The sequence below is a fragment of the Lemur catta genome, chromosome 2, assembly GCF_020740605.2.
Source record: "Lemur catta isolate mLemCat1 chromosome 2, mLemCat1.pri, whole genome shotgun sequence".
Lineage (NCBI taxonomy): Eukaryota > Metazoa > Chordata > Mammalia > Primates > Lemuridae > Lemur > Lemur catta.
In genome coordinates this window covers 22,736,213-22,752,083 of record NC_059129.1, presented here as the reverse complement: position 1 = coordinate 22,752,083, position 15,871 = coordinate 22,736,213, and the positions used below count along the sequence as shown (strand labels likewise).

Sequence of the window (15,871 nt, the reverse complement as noted above, 5' to 3'; positions counted from 1 at the left end):
ATCCGCCCCTGGGGAGCCCCAGCACCGGTCCCGACGGGAGGGACCCGAAGCCGGGAAAAGGTCCGGGAATGGGGAGCCCGTGCCGGTCCTCTTCCTGGGTGGGGGCTGCCTGTCCTGCCCGGGGAGCCGCCTCGCCCCACAGACCCATCCGCGGGGCTGGGCGCCGTGGGGGGATGGCAGGGCTCCCCCCAACCCATGGTCCTAAAGAGTTTGGCCCCGAGGATTCCTCTGTCCCTCCCATGTCGAGATTTTGCCGGCTGCCGGCCTGGCTTTAATGGCGGAGTGGCCGCCGGGACCTGCTGGGGCCCCACGTCCCTCGGCGGCCGCCACCTGCCTCTGTCCATCTCGAGACTCCCGCCCCCAGGAGCCGCCAATCACAGCGCAGGCCTCCCAGTTTCGTCATCAGCAACCAATCAGCGCCTCCTCCGGCCGCCCTCCACCAGCAGGGCCTGAGCAGGCGGGGACAGGGGGCTGCTGCCTCGCGTATGGGACACCTACGGGGCGCCCCGGGCCACGCTCAAGGCCGTGCCTTGCTGCTCTTCACCTCGGTTTGCTCCTCTGTAAAATGGAGCAACAGCGCCCACCCCTAGGGATGCTCTGGGACTAAATGAGATGCTGCACAAAAGAGGCCCGCCACACCAAGTCCCTGCAGGGATGGCCTGGGACGCAGGGCGGGCTCAGGATCCAGGTTGCCCCTGGCTGTGACTCTGGGGAAGTCTGGAAACTTCCGCAGCTTCCCCACTCTGCCAGATGGAGACAGGTCTCCCTCCCTCCCAGAGCTGGGCCTGCAGCTCTGGGTTGGGATGTAGCCACCAGCCCAGGTCCCAAACGTAGCCAGCGCAGCTGACTCCTTCCAGCGCCTGTACCCCCAGGAGCCCCAGCCTGCTGTTTGGGGACGGGCACTCCAGACACTCACAGGCCCCTTGCGGTACGGGAAGGGGCGGCCCCCCTCCCAAGTCCCCAAGTCCAGGAACACCTGTCAACTGTAGGATGAAGTTTGGTCTCCTGGTTTGAGTGTTCTGGGCCACCCCATGTGAACCCCCACCCCGGCCTCAGGCATGGCGGACAGGCCTGCAGGGGAGCCCCAGATTCTTGCCCTTCCTGCCATAGAGCACCTACTGTTTGTGTGTCCCCGCCACTGGGGGCTCTGGGCAAGAGTGCGGAGACCACCCACTGCAGCCTGGCCCTCTGGACTCCTCCACCACCAAGCTGGGAGTGAGGGCACCCACCTGTCCCACCAGCCCTCCCTCCACCTCCCCCCCCAGACACACACAGGCCAGCTGGGGGCTGCGGGCTCGCATCATTTTATTTTGCTCTTTCCAGTTTGAAGCTACTATCATGGGCGTTTAGAGTTATACAAATGACACTTACAAAAAATAAAAGACCAAGACACCCAGAGCGAGATGCATGGTGGTACAGGGAGCTGGTGGGGTTGGGGACTGGGTGTGGATCACCCCAGGGCTCCCAGCCAAGGGCGGTGCCTGGCTTCATCCCGCCCGCCCAGGAGACTGAGGGTCCGAGCTCCAGGGGACCCAGGTAGACGTGCAGCACCAGTCACAGCAGGGGCCCTGGCTGAGGCAGTGAGGGAGGCCTGGGGCTGGGGGGCAGGAGGGAGAGAACCAGCCATGCCCAGGAGGGAGGGGGCTGAGACAAGCCCCTGGGGAGGTGGGGTACAGGTCCGGACCCCCAAGACCACTCACCACTACAGCCAGGCTTGCCAGGGGCACCTCCAGCAATAACATTTCGTTAAAAAAAAAATACTGATTTGGTCATTTTCTGCTTCCAGTCAGGCCAGGGCGAAAGGAAAGAGACAGGGGCAGGGTGGCCCCCACCCCCCACCCCGATGGAATGTGCAGTGGGCAGACCCTGTGCCCACCAACCCAGCCGCTCTGGGCCCCCACACTCGGTGAGGGGCGGCCCTCCAGCCACAACCCAGAAAGCACAGGTGGGCGAGTTCCAGCCCACCCAGGGCCCCTCCTCGTGCAGTGCAGGGAGGGTGCACCAGGGAGGGCCCCAGGGGCTGGGGAGAGGGCCTCAGGAAGGGACAGGAGATTCCAGTTACACGCCCCGCCTCCAGTGGGGGCTCGGGAGGCCTCCCAGCCCCCCCAGTTCTCCTCAGCCACTTCCTGGGAAATAAGGCTCGGAGCCGTCTGAGGTCAGAAGAAAGAGGTGCCAGCGTCGCCCACGGCAGGGGAGAAGGTAGAGGGGTCTGAAGTCCCTCCAGGGAACAGGCCGGAGCTGCTGGCCCACAGGGAGTGGGGGACCCGGGCGTGGGGGGAGGAGGGGTCCACAAGGGGCATCAGGTGGGGGCACCGTTTCTCTGGGGTTTCCAGTTTGAAAGGCAAGGGGCTCGCCTCTGCCTCCGGCCCACCCAGGGAGGCGAGAGTAGGACAGGGCCGGGCACTAGTACTCCCAGAGGGAGGCGGGGTCGATGGTCTCCGCCGAGGCCTTCAGGACACCCGCGTGGTCCCCCTTCAGGTAGCGCCCGCCCGCCTTGATGGCCACCTTGTTGTAGTCACAGAACTCAAAGAAGAAGTCCACGGGGGTGTCGCTGCTGCTGGTGACCGCCGCGTCGCTGCCCACCATCCAGTACTTGCCCGTGGAGTCTGGGGTGGCGGAGAGCCCGTCAAGCGGTGCCCCGTGCCAGCCTCCCCACCCCACCCCACCCCACACAGGTCCCTTCCACACCCGGCTCCAGACCGGGGGTGGGCTCCCTGTGCCCCCCACACCCTCCTGCCCACATGAACGGGGCTCTAAAAAGCATTCTGAATCCAAATCAGTACCTCTGATCACCGGGGTCCTCCCCTGGGGGGTTCTGGTCCCATAGCGGAGATGTGCCCTCCTCCACCCTTCTCTATCTGTCCCCTCCCCCAGACAAGAGGGGAAGGGGCTGCTCCCAGTCCAGAGCCCCTGGTGGCCATAGGACACCTGCGCCCTTGAGGCCTGGAATGGCCCTGAGCCAAGCCACAGGGTGGCCAGGCTGAGCCCCAAAGCCAGGGCCTGGCAGGGGGTGAGGGGGCTCCCGTAGCCCTGACACCAGCCCCCCAGCCAAGGGGGGTCCCTGCCCACCAACCCCCCTCCGGAGAACCTGCCTTTGATGTTATAAGCACCGTCGTTGAACTCCAGCTGGAAGACGTCGTAGTTAGAGCGGTTGGCGTCCAAGGTGCCGGTGACCTTGCGGCAGCCAATGAAGCCGTGCTCCCCGCGGAACACGATGATGGGGCGGTTGATCAGCTTCATGAGGAAGAGCTCCGAGTCCCCTGTCCCAGAGGGAGGGGAGGACAGTGAGCCTCCTGGCAGGGGGTGGGGTGAGGGCCAGGGTGTCCAAGGTGTGGCTCAGAGAGGGCCAGCCAGGACCTGGGGTCACACAGCAGTCAGCCCTGGGGTAAGATGGGCAGGACCAGTTCGGGGGCTCTCCAGCCCGCCAGGGTTCGAGGGCAACACCACGGAACCAAAGGCTTGGGGGATGCGCCCGCAGGCGGCTACCTGCTGTCTCCACCGAGGCGGCCAGCTGCCCGTTCTTCTTCGCGGTCACAAACTTGCCATTGGATGCTCGCAGTGTGATGCGCCGATCGCGCCACTCGATGTCAAAGTAGCAGCTGGCATTCCTGAAGGTGGTGGGACAGGGTCAGGCAGGGGGCTGGCCCAGGAGAGAGAAGGGGTGACAGGCAGGTGGCAGGGCACTCACTTGGTGGACGCAGTGGACTGCACGCCCCCGGTGGCTGTCAGCGTCCAGTACTTGCCCGTGTGGGTGCGGAAGGCACACTTTTTGGTGTCGCGGTCAATCTCCAGTTGGAAAGTCTCCTGGTCAGTCTCTTCATCCTGGTTGGCCGACAGGTCCATACCTGCGGAGAGGAAGCCTCCAGCTGGCCCAGGGCCCCACGTCCCCCCCTTTTTGGCTGGCCACAGCCCTGACGTCACCCACCAACACACACACACAGGGCTGCCATGGGGTGGGAGGGCTGCCGGGACCCCCCCCAGCAGGCAGGACCCAGGGACACAGGCAGGGCCAGCTACATCAGCCTTCGCACCACTGTCCCCGATTGCAGAACTTATAGCTTCGAACAAACCGCACCAAAGACGTTCTAGAGCCAACCAGGAGGATCTTAACGAAGCCCGGCATTAGATACTGAGGACCGATTATCGTTAATCACGTGCAGTTATGTAAGCAAACGGCCTCATTTTTTAGAGACACAGATGGAAGTATTTTGGGATGAAATGCCCTGATGTCAGGGATTTGCTTTAAATACGACCAAAAACAGTGTATATAAGGACAGATGGAGCTGGCACGGCAGAACACCGCAGCTGCGGGGGTCAGTCGTCTGGATGTTCACGACATTCTTCCTGCTTCCGTCCGTACATGTGCAAAAGTTAAGAGTATAAAACACAATAGCACGTGTTCCCTTCAGAAAATTTAGAAAACTCATAAGTGTAAGTGTGACGTCATATATATCCCCACCCCCACCGCCACCCTGCGCCCGCGAACACCTGTCTTGCCTTTTCCTTATGCGTAAGAAGCGTGCACATTGCTCTGTGTCTGCATTTGCAAACCGCTTCCTGTACAGCACCTTCAAATGTCTGCACGTCACTAAATAATCAAATAATCCGAAGTGACCACACTGATCCCTGAGGTCAAGACACTAAGGTGACCGCGCCAAGGTTCTGCGCCCCCGCACTGCCCCGAGGTAACTGCCCTTACGACCATGTCATTTTGCAAACCTGCGTTCATTCCTCCAGCTAAAACCTGGACATGGCTTGGTTCCAACAGAACAAACTCACATTCCCCAAGTGCCCTGGATTCTGAGGACTCAGCCACAGGGGCATCTGCCGGGCTCCATGCCGCTGCCTGGCACGTCATTTTCAGGGTGGCTTCATGAAGCAGGGACCCCAGAAGTGGGGAGCAGCCATCACCTGACAGGTGAGGGGGCCTGGTGTGGGCTGGAGCCCACACCCAGAGGACCCCTCCCTAGTTCTTCAAGCACCCCCAGGGGTCTCCAGGGGGTCAGCTCCACCCTAACCTGACCATGTGTCCCCACATCGGCACCCTAGGGTGAGGTACTTCATCCCACTTCATGAATGGGGCTGAGGGGTAGCATGTCCTTGCCTAGGGTCACAGGGCAAGAAAGTAAGGGGTCCCGCCAGTGACCCTCAGGAAGGGAAGTGGGCAGCCCTCTTGTGACATTCTCCTTCTTCGTACCCACTCTGTCTATGGATCTGTGGTCGTGGCTTCCATGGGTCACCTACAGCCCTGACCCAACCCCCCTTGGAAGCCCCTGGGCTCCGGCCTCCAGGACTGCCCCCATCCCTGCAGCGGCCACCCCCAGACCCTGTTGGTGAGCTGGACCCCCCAAGCACCGGAAGAGGGTGGGGTGAGCAGGGAGGGAGGACAGCAGGGCTGGGGCCTCTCCTCGCCGAGCCAGAGGCACCACAACCCCCACTGGGAGGATGGCCACACCCACGCCACCTGCCCTCCCCGTGCCCAGAGGGCCTGCACGTCCACAGGCAGAGCTGCCACACCCTGCTCTGTGCAAAGCAGCCGTGGGGGTCCAGCCTGCCCTGGCCACACAGCACCAAGCGCCCAGTGTGTGGGGCACCTGGTCCGAGGGAAGGCAGGGACAGCCCGGAGGAAAGACCCCTGAGTCCCCCTCCAGCAGCAGCAAAGATGGGGCTCCAGGCTCCCCAGACAAAGTGGCAAAGGGGAGGGCGGGGAACAGTGGATAGAGGCCAAATTGGCACCGCCTCATCCTGGGGCGCACAGGGCCCGTCCCCACGCGCCCTGCAGAAACACGGGCGCTCGCAGCCTGCCTGGGGACGGGAGGTCACGCAGCTCCTTCTCCACAAAGGACACTTCTGCCCGCTGAGCTCTGCTAAACTGGGGCCAGCCCTATGCCACACGGGGACGCACATCGGCCTTTTCCTCCCAGCAGCTCCACAAATGAACGCCAGGCTCACCTCCAGCCAGGGCCAGGGAGGCCAGGTACCCGCCCAGGGCCACACCACTGCCGCCATCTGCTCGGGCACTCAGACCCGCGGGTCAGTTGGGTTCAGTCCTCACAATGGCCAATGAAGAGGCCCAGGCCAGCCAGGGAGGTACCGCAGCGGGGCCAGGCACCCTTGGACGAGTGCCCTCGCCTCACTCTGCCTCGGCTTCCCTACCTGCCAAAAGGGCCTCTCTGCTCTGATGCTGAAAGGACTTCGGGGCCTGGTGCCAAGTAGACACTGGGTCCCCCTACTCCCATGGGAAGGGGTGGGGGACAGCGGAGTTGTCCGCCATCCAGCAGGGCCCCTCCTGGCTCCAAGGCCCTGCCTAGGCGGGAAAGGCCCCACTTGGCCTTGGAGTCTCTAATTAGAGCTGTGTTACCATGGAAACAGGGTTTTCTTCAAGATTTTTCTTTTTGCCAACAGCAGCACAGAAAACCTGAGTCACAGGCCCACAGCAGCCAGGAGATGCGGAGGCTCCTCCACTGAGCCCACGGGCACAGTCCCCCCCAGAGAGCCCCAGAGAGACTCCTGGGCTCCTGCCTGCCCTCCCCCGCCCTGTGGTGGCGTCCCCTGTCCCCAGCTTCCTATCCCCCCTCAGGCCTCAGCAGCTCTCCAATTCCCTTGGCATGTTCACAACAGGCACCCCCCATCTCATTTAGAGGAGGGAGCCTAGAATCATCTATGGCTTCCCCTCCCCTCTCATCTTTCCAGTCAGCTCTTACAACTACTTGACCATTTCAAATTCCTCCTCCCTCATTACCTAAGGCATTCTCTGGGCTTGGAATGTCCCACCTCTTGGGGAGAACTTTTATACATCCTGCAAAGCCCAATGCGACCAGCCCTTCCTCAGCCAGCCAGGCCCAAGATGGTTGGGACAGGGCACTTCACTAGCCAGCCTGCAGGCCAGCTCCTAGGCCCAGTGTGGAGCCCCCAGGCGCAAGGGCGCTGGCGGGAGAAGACACTGACAGCTGGGAGACAAGACAAGACAAGATGGGAAATGTGTTGAGTCGTGGCGCGGGGTCTGGGCCTGGCAGGCGAGGATCCTGAGGAGCAGGGAGGAGACCCCACTTGGGCCATGAGGTGGTGGAAGGACAAAGGAGTGCTCACTCAGCCCAGCCTGGCTGAAAGAACCAGGAGCCAGCCCAAGGGGGCCTGGAGCCCACCATTTACAGATGGGGAAACTGAGGCCAGAGAGCAGGCTGCAGCTTCTTCCGGTGGCACCCCGCCCCCACCAGCCAGCCTGCACAGGCCTGCAGGGATGATTCACGTCCCCCAGCAGGCAAAGCCCGGTCCTCCTCCTTCCTGGCTGGCGTTTCCCAACACATGTGTCGGAAGCACAGACACCGCCTCCTTGCCACGCAGGCCCGGCCAAAATGGCTCCGCAGACATGCCCCCCCACTCCCACTGCATGCAGACTCCTGTTCCTCGGTAGCCCTGGGGGTTGGCTGACATGGTAACAAGACGAGGACCCCAAGATCTGAGGCCAGTGGAGCCCCAGCCTCTGCCCCCAAAGCTCCCAGCCCCCAGTTCCATGTCCCTTTAAACTCAAAGATGAGCCAACACCTTTCCTGGCTCCAGTGTCTGGCTGCTCCTGCCCCATCAGCCTGAATCACAACCATGATGCCTCCAGCAAGCTTTACCAGAGGGGGGAATCTGCCCAGGCTCGCTGCTCCTTCCTGACCCCAGGACCAAGGCCATCTGCTTCTGCCTCATCTGCAACGCCAACCCCAACCCTGAAGGCAGAAGCATGTCTCTGCACTGATGATGACCTATGACAGGTCCTGTGGCCCTGTTCGCCCTTCCTGTCCCATCTCCTGCCCTCACAAGCTTCCTCCCAGCCACGCTGAGCTTCCTGCCTCAGGGCCTTTGCACAGGCTACACCCTCTGCCTGCAACACTGTCCCACACACCTGATACCTGCTACACTTTCTATCCAACCAGCTCAAACATCCTTCTCAGAAAGGACCCCTCATCTAATCTGGGAGCCTGAGGTATTTCCTGTACCCCCAGTCCTTTCCTTGACACCTCGTCATGTCCCTGAGAATGTAAGCCCCACTCCTCGCTCACCACTCATGGCTCAGTGTGTCCTGTTAGCAGAAGCTTAATGCCTGCTGCACAGGTTTGGGATCCTGTTCCACCCCAGACAGTGTGGGACAGGGAAAGGGAGGCAGAGAGGCATCAGAGTCCAAATAAGACCCATTCTTCAATCAAACACACCCAGTTCTGCATGCTGCTTGCTTGCTGTCACTTGCTGTGTGACCTAGGGCAGGTGACTTCACTTCTCTGGGCCGTAACAGAGCAAACTCGGGCACAAAACAGCCATCACCTCACCCAGGCCTCCACATTCACCCCCACTACCGTGGGGGTCTTTCCCCTTCTGCAGAGCCCACAACCAAGAGGGTGGCCACGGGGAGGGCTCCTTCCACGGGGAGGGGTGGGTGGGGGCCGGTGACTGGCTCCATCCCGCTATCTCCAAGGCCTAGAGTCCAACTTCCCGTCCAGAGGCCAAGATCCCCACAGGCCCCTCCGGCGGGGCCCTGGCTGCAACATCAACAGCCTTTTCACACAGGAGTGGCAGAGCCGCCAGAAGGCAGAGAAGGGCCTAGGGGGAGGGTCTGAGAGAGGACTGAACCAGGGGGCTCACTTCTGGCCTGGCACACAGGCCGCGCAAATGGCCGTGCCTGCGGGAGGCCCCGGAGGGGACGGATCGAGTTGCAGTCAATTGTTCCCAGCGAGGGCCCTAGGGATGGGTTCACTCGAGGGAAGGGGCTTCCCGAGGGAGCCAGGCTGGGGTCTCCCGGGTCGCGCTGAGGCCGCCCTCGGTCGCCAGCAGAGCGGAGCGCAGCGCACCGACCCGAGACGCGCGCGGCGGGAGCAGGGCGGGGTGCCTGGCGGGCGGCCATCCGCGCCACGCCGTTCCCGGCCACGACACGAGGAGCGAGGCCGCCTCCTGGGGAGCCTCCGGACTCCGCGCTGGGACAAGGCCTGGGGCCGGCACTGGGGGCTCCTCTGCAGAGGGGCCCGCAAAAGCCGATCCCCTCCCCCGCCCCGCCGCATCTGGTTTTCCCATCTGCAGAGACCGAGCAGGACAAAGGGGGTGAGGGAGGACCCAGTCGAGGCGACCCGCCCCCCTCCTCACAAAGGCCGCGGCCTCGAGCGCGGGGCAGACGCGGGAGGAGGGGCTGGGGGGAAGGGTAGACGCTCCGGGAGCCCCCCCAGCAGGGCCGACCCGACAGCGGGAGGAGGAGGAAGAAGGCCGGGCGGGCGGGGGGTGGAAGCGCACCCAGCCGCGATCAAAGGCCCCGCTAACCTCCCCAACCCAGCCCGTGAAAGGCGGCTGGTGGGGGGTGGGCGCGCGCCCAGAGCGTGTGACGACCCTCGCCTCCGCCCCAGAGCTAAGGCCCGCCGAGAGGGGGCGAGCGGTGGGAACGAGGAAACGGGCTAGGGGCGCCCCCTCCCCAAGAGCTGGGACCGCCCATCCGAGGGATCCGCGCGCAGCGGGGAGAGCTCAGATTGGGCTGGGGTTCGGAGGGTGGCACCCACAGCTGCGCCTACGCCGGGCCTAGGAAGCCCACGACCCCAGCCCGACAGGGAGGTGTGCACGGGCGCCCGAGGATGGGCAAAGCCCCACCCTCGCCCCCCACTCCGGGCGGGAGCACACGTCCAACGGCGGGGCGGGGTGGCCAGTGCGCCCAGCGGGGGCACACCGGGCGCCACTCGGGACAGCAGCGGCGCCGCGGGCGAGAAAGGGCGGGAGGCTGGAGGGCCGCGGGTGGGGTGCGCTTTGTGCATGGACCGGGAGAGGCGGGGTCAGCGTCCCCACTCACCCTGGCGCGTGGACACGTTCCTCTCATTGGCCGCCTGCAGCACGACCTGGGCGCAGCTCTGCTCGAGGGCGAAGAGCTCGTCCTTGCCCACCTTGGTGGCCTTGCCCGCCTTGAGCGTGCCGCTGGGCCCCGACGGCGCCAGGTAACGGCCGTCGCAGTCGCGGAAGGCCACCTTGCCGGAGCGGAACTCCAGCGTGTAGCCGGTGGCGGGCTCGGGGCGCGCCACCAGGCGCCCGTCGTGGCGCAGGAAGCGGTGGTCGGCCGTCTGCACGCTGTAGCGCTGGTCCTGGAAGGCGAGCGTGATGAGCGAGTCGACGCCCCAGGGCACGTCGCGGTCCACTGCGATCTCGTCGGCCGGCCGCGCGCTCAGGTGAGCGTAGCGCTTGCGGGTCAGGCTGTAGATGTTGACCTGCGGGTGCATGGCGATGTGCACGCTCCATTTCTCGGCCGGCGACACGGTCTGCGCAAAGCACGACAGGCGGTCCTCGGTGCCGCCGAAGTAGCGCCGGTGCGCCTCGGACTGCAGCGACCAGCGGCCGTCGTCATGCGCCACGATGAGGAAGCGGCAGTCGGCGTCGGGCACCTCGCGCTCGCAGGTCACGTTGCCGTCCTTGTCCGCCGCCAGGTAGCGGCCCAGGTGGCTGCGCAGGCACACGGCCGCGCTGCCCGCCTCGTCGGGCGGCTGCTCCAGCGTCCAGATCTGCTTCTTCTTCAGGCTGCTGGCCGACGCGTTCACCTTGAAGCCGAACGCCTCGGCCGTCAGGTACTTGTTGCCGCAGTTGATGAGGCCGAACTGGATCTGCACCGCCTCGGCCGTGCCGTTGGCGGTCATGGTGGCTGCGGGCGGGAGGCCGGCGCGGCCCCGGGCGGTCGGTGGCGGGTCCCCGCGGCGGCGCCCCTGCTCTTTTGTTCAGCGGCCGCGGCCCGCGCTCACCCTCCGCAGCGCTCCACAAAGCCGGCCCGCGGCGCCGGCCGCTTTATAGGCGGGGTGACGTCAGCGCCGCCTGGCCCCGCCCCGGCCCGGGCTCGGCGGGGGAGGGGGCGGGGGCCGAGGGAGCTGGCTCCGCGGCGCTGGGGCCTGAGGGGCGCGGGGGGCGTTTGGCTTCGGCGTCCCCTCTTCTGCTCGCCCGGCCTCTGCGGCCGCCCCAGTCCCATCGCCCCACCCCGCAGCGCCGCCGCCTGCGGACTCGCCCCCAGCTCCCGGTGCCAAACGCCCACCCCTCGGACGCCCCCCACCCCAGCCTAGCGGAGAGGAAGGACAAGCCAGGCCTGGGGTTAGGACGGAGACGCAGGGACCACGGTGCAGATCCGTGCTGGGTGAGGCGGGGTCCGGGACCTTCGGAGGCTCCGGCCTTAGAGCAGAGCCTTGAAGGCACGGAGAGGCAGACAGGTAGGAGAGGCTGGGAGGGCCTGGTGGGGACCGGGTCAGGCCAGGAGCTGGGGCGGGGCCTGCGGACCCCAACCACCCAGCTCAGAGAGTCTCTGAGGCCTTGCAGCCTAGCCGTCCAGCGCAGGACCCCAGACCCCTCCCTGTGGCCCAGGCACCGGCCCGGATGGCCCAAATGGGTTTCAGTGGTGGTGGCCGAGTTAGTGGCCAACGTTCCCATTCTGGTGATGCATAGGCAGGAGTTCTCGTTCCACAAGGCAGCCTGCGGGCCGGGCAGGAAGTACTGGTCTGTTTTTAGGAGGCTCATCGGAGAGGTGGGACAATTCTGTCCCAGCTCAGCCCTGGGGAGTCAGAGCCCAGGTGGCTAGTTCTAAGGCCAGTGTGACTTCCACACCCCCCACCCCCAGCCAAAGCCCCAATTTCATGGAACTCTGAGCTGGGCACACAGGAGGGGCATGGCTCTGGTGACAGCCCCTCATCCTCAGGGCCCCACCTCTCCATCCTCCTCCCTCAAAGGGGACATTCCCTACAGACACCACCTCCCACCCCTCACTCACCCACCCACCCCATCTAGGAACACTTCGCTTTTTCTGAGCCTCTCTGGAGGCTGAGACTTTTCCTGGGACATTCCCCACATGCCAGGCAAGCCCCTGGAATGCCAGCATGACCACAGGCTGCCCACAAGGTCTCAGGCGAGGGCCCTTCCCAGGCCAGCTGAACGCTGAACACTGAGCTAGCCGCTGTCCCCAGCCTGTCCCTCTGATAACCCAATTGTTCTGGCTGGTCTGCAGCCTGCGCCTTCCCCCCGGCAGTCCCTTCCAGGGATTTTCAATGAGGAGGAGAAGATGGTGGAACCTTCTTCCCCCATCCTGGCTCAAATGGGTTTCCAGGCAGAGCCTTGAGCCCCAGACCAGGCATGCCCCTAGCATCCCCTCCCACAGAACCCACCCCGTAGAGAGCCAAGAAATCAAGTTTGTCCCTTTGAGGATCTCTAATGGGTTTTGCAGACGTAGGCTTGAAACCCAGCAGCTCATGGGCTGTGTGACTTTGGGCAAGTTACTTAACCTCTCTGAGCCTCCATTTCCACTATTGTAGATGAGCTACAAATGTGGTCAGAGCTCAGTAAATGCTAGCTGTTTTATTACTCATTTAACAACGCTGACCAGAGGGTCCTGGGGACACAGACCGTCCGCACGATGCTTTAGGCTCAATCCACCCAGAGAACCAAGCTCTGGCCTGTTTGTTGAGAATGAAAATCAAATGGAGTTGGGGAGGGGCCTCCAGTGGGGGCATTTTGGATTCCCCACAGGAGAAGGGCAGTCCAGGTCTTGTGAGCAAAATAGAGGCTTAAGTGTTAAGGAAAATCCGTTGTGGAAAGGGAGGGTGGTGAGGCCATCTAGGGTCAGTGTGTGAAGAATTGGGGTTAATTTCAACAGATGTGGAACCAAAGCCTTTAGTATCCTTATTTCGTTTTTTTTTCCAAATAGACAATACATTGGCACAGTTCAAATATCAAAACCCAGAAAAAGGCCTTCATCCATCCATTCCCAGCCCACTACCTCGACAATTGCTGTTGGGTTTGTTTCTTGTGTTTCCTTTCTTTAAATAAAGACAAGCAAATGTGGGTATATGAAATACATTCTTATTTTTCTCTCCATTTTTAAACAGTATTTTCAATCCTGCTTTTTTTTTACTTGAAGTAGCTGAGCATGGTTTCTGGTTCACTACGTAAGCAACTTCGTTCTTTTTTGCAGCAGTGTGATATTCCCTTGCACAAAAGTCCCTTGGTTTATTTAACCATACTAGGGGACACTTGGGTTGTTGCTATTAATGCCATGGCCAGAACCCCCTCTGAGAGTTAAGCCCTCAACCACAAACCGACATGTTTTTGTGTTTCTCTTTTCTCGGCCCTGGGCCATACACTATATAAAAAATCAAGACTGTCCAGTCTGGGCTTGAATACCTGTGGTGATGGGGAGCTCACTCTGTCCTCTGTCCATGGCCAATGCAGGTGATAGGTATTTGCCCTGCTCTAGATTGGGTGGAGATTTGGGCGTGAGGGAGCCCAGGCACACAGCTGCTGCCAGGAAAGAGGAGTGTTCTTGTGGACAGGGCAAGCTCCAGATGGCTGTCTCATGACCACAGAGCCTTGGCTGGGGGAAAAAGAGCATCTTGGTTTTTATTATTATTATTAACTATTAATGGAAAGCCAACGTAGGAAAAAATCTCGGGCAAGTTTAGCAAAGGAACATGTTCAAAGCTCGTTCCTCCTCTGCACCGTGCTGTGTCCCTCCTCCCGCCTGCCCCAGTGTCAGTTACACTGGGCACCTCTGTCGGCGCAGGACGAGCTGCCCCAGAGAAAGTCACACAGTCCATTCTGCAGGTCCCTCTAAGGAAGGACGGGGACACGGACGCTGTGTCCCTCAGCCCCACGGGAACCCAGGTGCCACCTGAGCCACCCTGGAAGGAGGGCATGGCATGGAGAGAACTGAGGTGCTTGGTTGAGGCCAGGCCTGAGCCGTTCCTGGGCGGGCCACGGGGTGCAGGCAGCGTGCCCTGCGGGGAAAGGAGGCCAGTGGGAAGGGCTGCTCCGCTCCACCCGGACGCTTCTCCCCAGCCCGGCGGCCTGGGAGGATCCCTGGAACCCCTGCTGACAGACCGGGGCAGAGTCCCCAAAGGGCTCGGCTCGTTCAGATTCAGGTACTTTCCTGAGGCTTGGCCATGTCCTCTTCCTTGCCGGGGCTCCCCCTCACATCTCCTCCCGCCTCTGGTGTCCCCGTGGGGCTCCGCCTGGCTTTCCTAGAAGCCTCATGTCACACCTTCCCTGGAGCTCCACAGCTCTTCTAGGCCTGGGTGCTGCACTTGGTCTTGGCTGTGGTCCAAAGACCAGGATTTGGGGTTTGTGGGCCCCTCAAATTGTAGCCCCTCTTAAAGCTTCGGTTCCTCATCTGTGCAAGGATGGGGGTGGGGTAGCCCTGAGTTCTGATGCCATACTGGGAGTTTCCTGCCCAGGGTCACCAGTTAGAGCTGAGTAACCCAAAGCGAGTCCCAAGTCCCTTCTGAGCTTCAGTTTCCCATCTCTCAAAGGGAGGTAAGCGTGGCTGGCCCAGGCGTGTATATGGGACCGGAAATGCCGTCCATGTTACAAACGCACAGATGTCAGAGGCTCAGCCCTGCATAAATGACCGGCCTCATGGCCAAGAGCCTGTCAATGGTGTCTTTGTTGTTCTGCGGTCGATGACTCTGTGGCACCCTCGAGGCAGCCTGGTACTGCCAGCAACCCCCCAGGGGAGCCTCGAGAGTGGGAGGGGCTGATTCCAGGGCAGGAGTCGTGCCAGGCCTGGCTTCCCAGCCGACCACAGAGCCCTGGGACAGCTGTGCCCTCCGGGGCCCCAAGCCACCGCCCAGCACTGTCAGCCAGCGCCAACGAGGGTAGGACCAGGCTGTCACCCTCGCTGTCCCATCTCCACAAATGTCCCTGCCAATTTCTGGCCGCAAGGCCTTCAGTTTACAAACAGAGAAACTGAGGCCGGGACACAAGAAACAGGGTCTGGCCCAGCTTTAACTGCACTTGATGTGCAGTTTTGGGGAGCCCAGGCTCATGGCTCTCATCAGATTTGCAGAGAGATTTGTAGACACCCGACCCCAACCCTAAACTGTAACCTTTCAAAGACAGGAACCAAGCCTTGGGTCCCTAAGTGAGCTGTCCTGGGCAGGGGAGTCCTGGAGGGCTTTCAGGAGGAGGTGATGCCTTAAACCTGAGAATAAGAGTCCAAGGAGGCGGAGCCAGGCAAGGCTGGAGCGGAGGAATGAAGGCTGCTCGGCCTGGTGTCTGGCACTGAAAACACGTCCCTGGAAATCGTTTCTGTTTCTATCAGCCCGATGATGACAACCTGAGGTAAAGGCCCGGATTGACCTCAGTGGGCAGCTCAGAGGCCACATCATTGGGCCCGGGCACCGCACCTGGCTGTCCACTCTAGTCCTGGTGTGGCAGATGCTGGTCCAGCTCCAAGCCTGGGTGTGTTAAAGTTAGGCCGTGGCGGCCAGTGCTTGGCAAGTGCCCGGCTAATTAAAAAGGCATTAGCGCCCTGGGCAGAACCTGGCTCCTGCCAAGATGTCCTTGCCAGGAGAGGGGCCACCGGCTGGTGCCAGGCCTTGGCCTCCCCTACCTGGCCGCCACCCATCCTGGTCCCCCGAGGCCCCAGGGCCAACCCCCAGGGATCTCCCCTGCCCCTGCGCTGTGCCCAGAAACCTCAGCCTCCTCCTGCCCTCCTGCCCCTGGCCTTGGGCCCTCACCTGCCATTTGTTTATCCCTGATGGAACCCTCCCTACTGCAAGTGCCACGAGCCCGGGGGCATCACGCTCAGCTGCGAGGGAGACCGAGGCACCTGCTCCTCCCTGATTCAGCGGGTTCTGAGCCCCATTCTGTTCGACTTCTGATGCTCAGAGGGACAAAAATAATAAGAAGCGTGGCTCAGGGGGACAACTGCCACGACTCCACCCTTGTCACCTCCAATCCATCCACAGGGCAGCCAGGGCGGCTTCCCAAAAGGCAAATCTGGTCGTGCCCTCCCCAGCTTACGCCTCTCCCGTGGCTGCCCAGTGCCACAAGGACAGCCCAAAGCCCAGAAGGCTCCGGGCCCCGGGTGCTCCGGCCTCTGTTCCCCATCCCGAGC

The 15,871-nt window shown here is 62.4% G+C and overlaps 1 protein-coding gene across 1 annotated transcript; it reads right to left on the bottom strand.

Annotated features, from left to right (window-relative positions):
* Positions 1-1,288: 1,288 nt before the first annotated feature.
* FSCN1 (fascin actin-bundling protein 1) lies at positions 1,289-10,763 on the bottom strand. Its single transcript, XM_045541256.1, has 5 exons — positions 9,809-10,763; positions 3,689-3,845; positions 3,487-3,608; positions 3,093-3,260; positions 1,289-2,606 (listed from the first exon to the last, which is right to left on the bottom strand). Exons 1-5 carry the CDS (start codon positions 10,638-10,640, stop codon positions 2,404-2,406), a joined length of 1,482 nt encoding a protein of 493 aa, XP_045397212.1. The 5' UTR covers positions 10,641-10,763; the 3' UTR covers positions 1,289-2,403.
* Between the last annotated feature and the right edge of the window lie 5,108 nt (positions 10,764-15,871).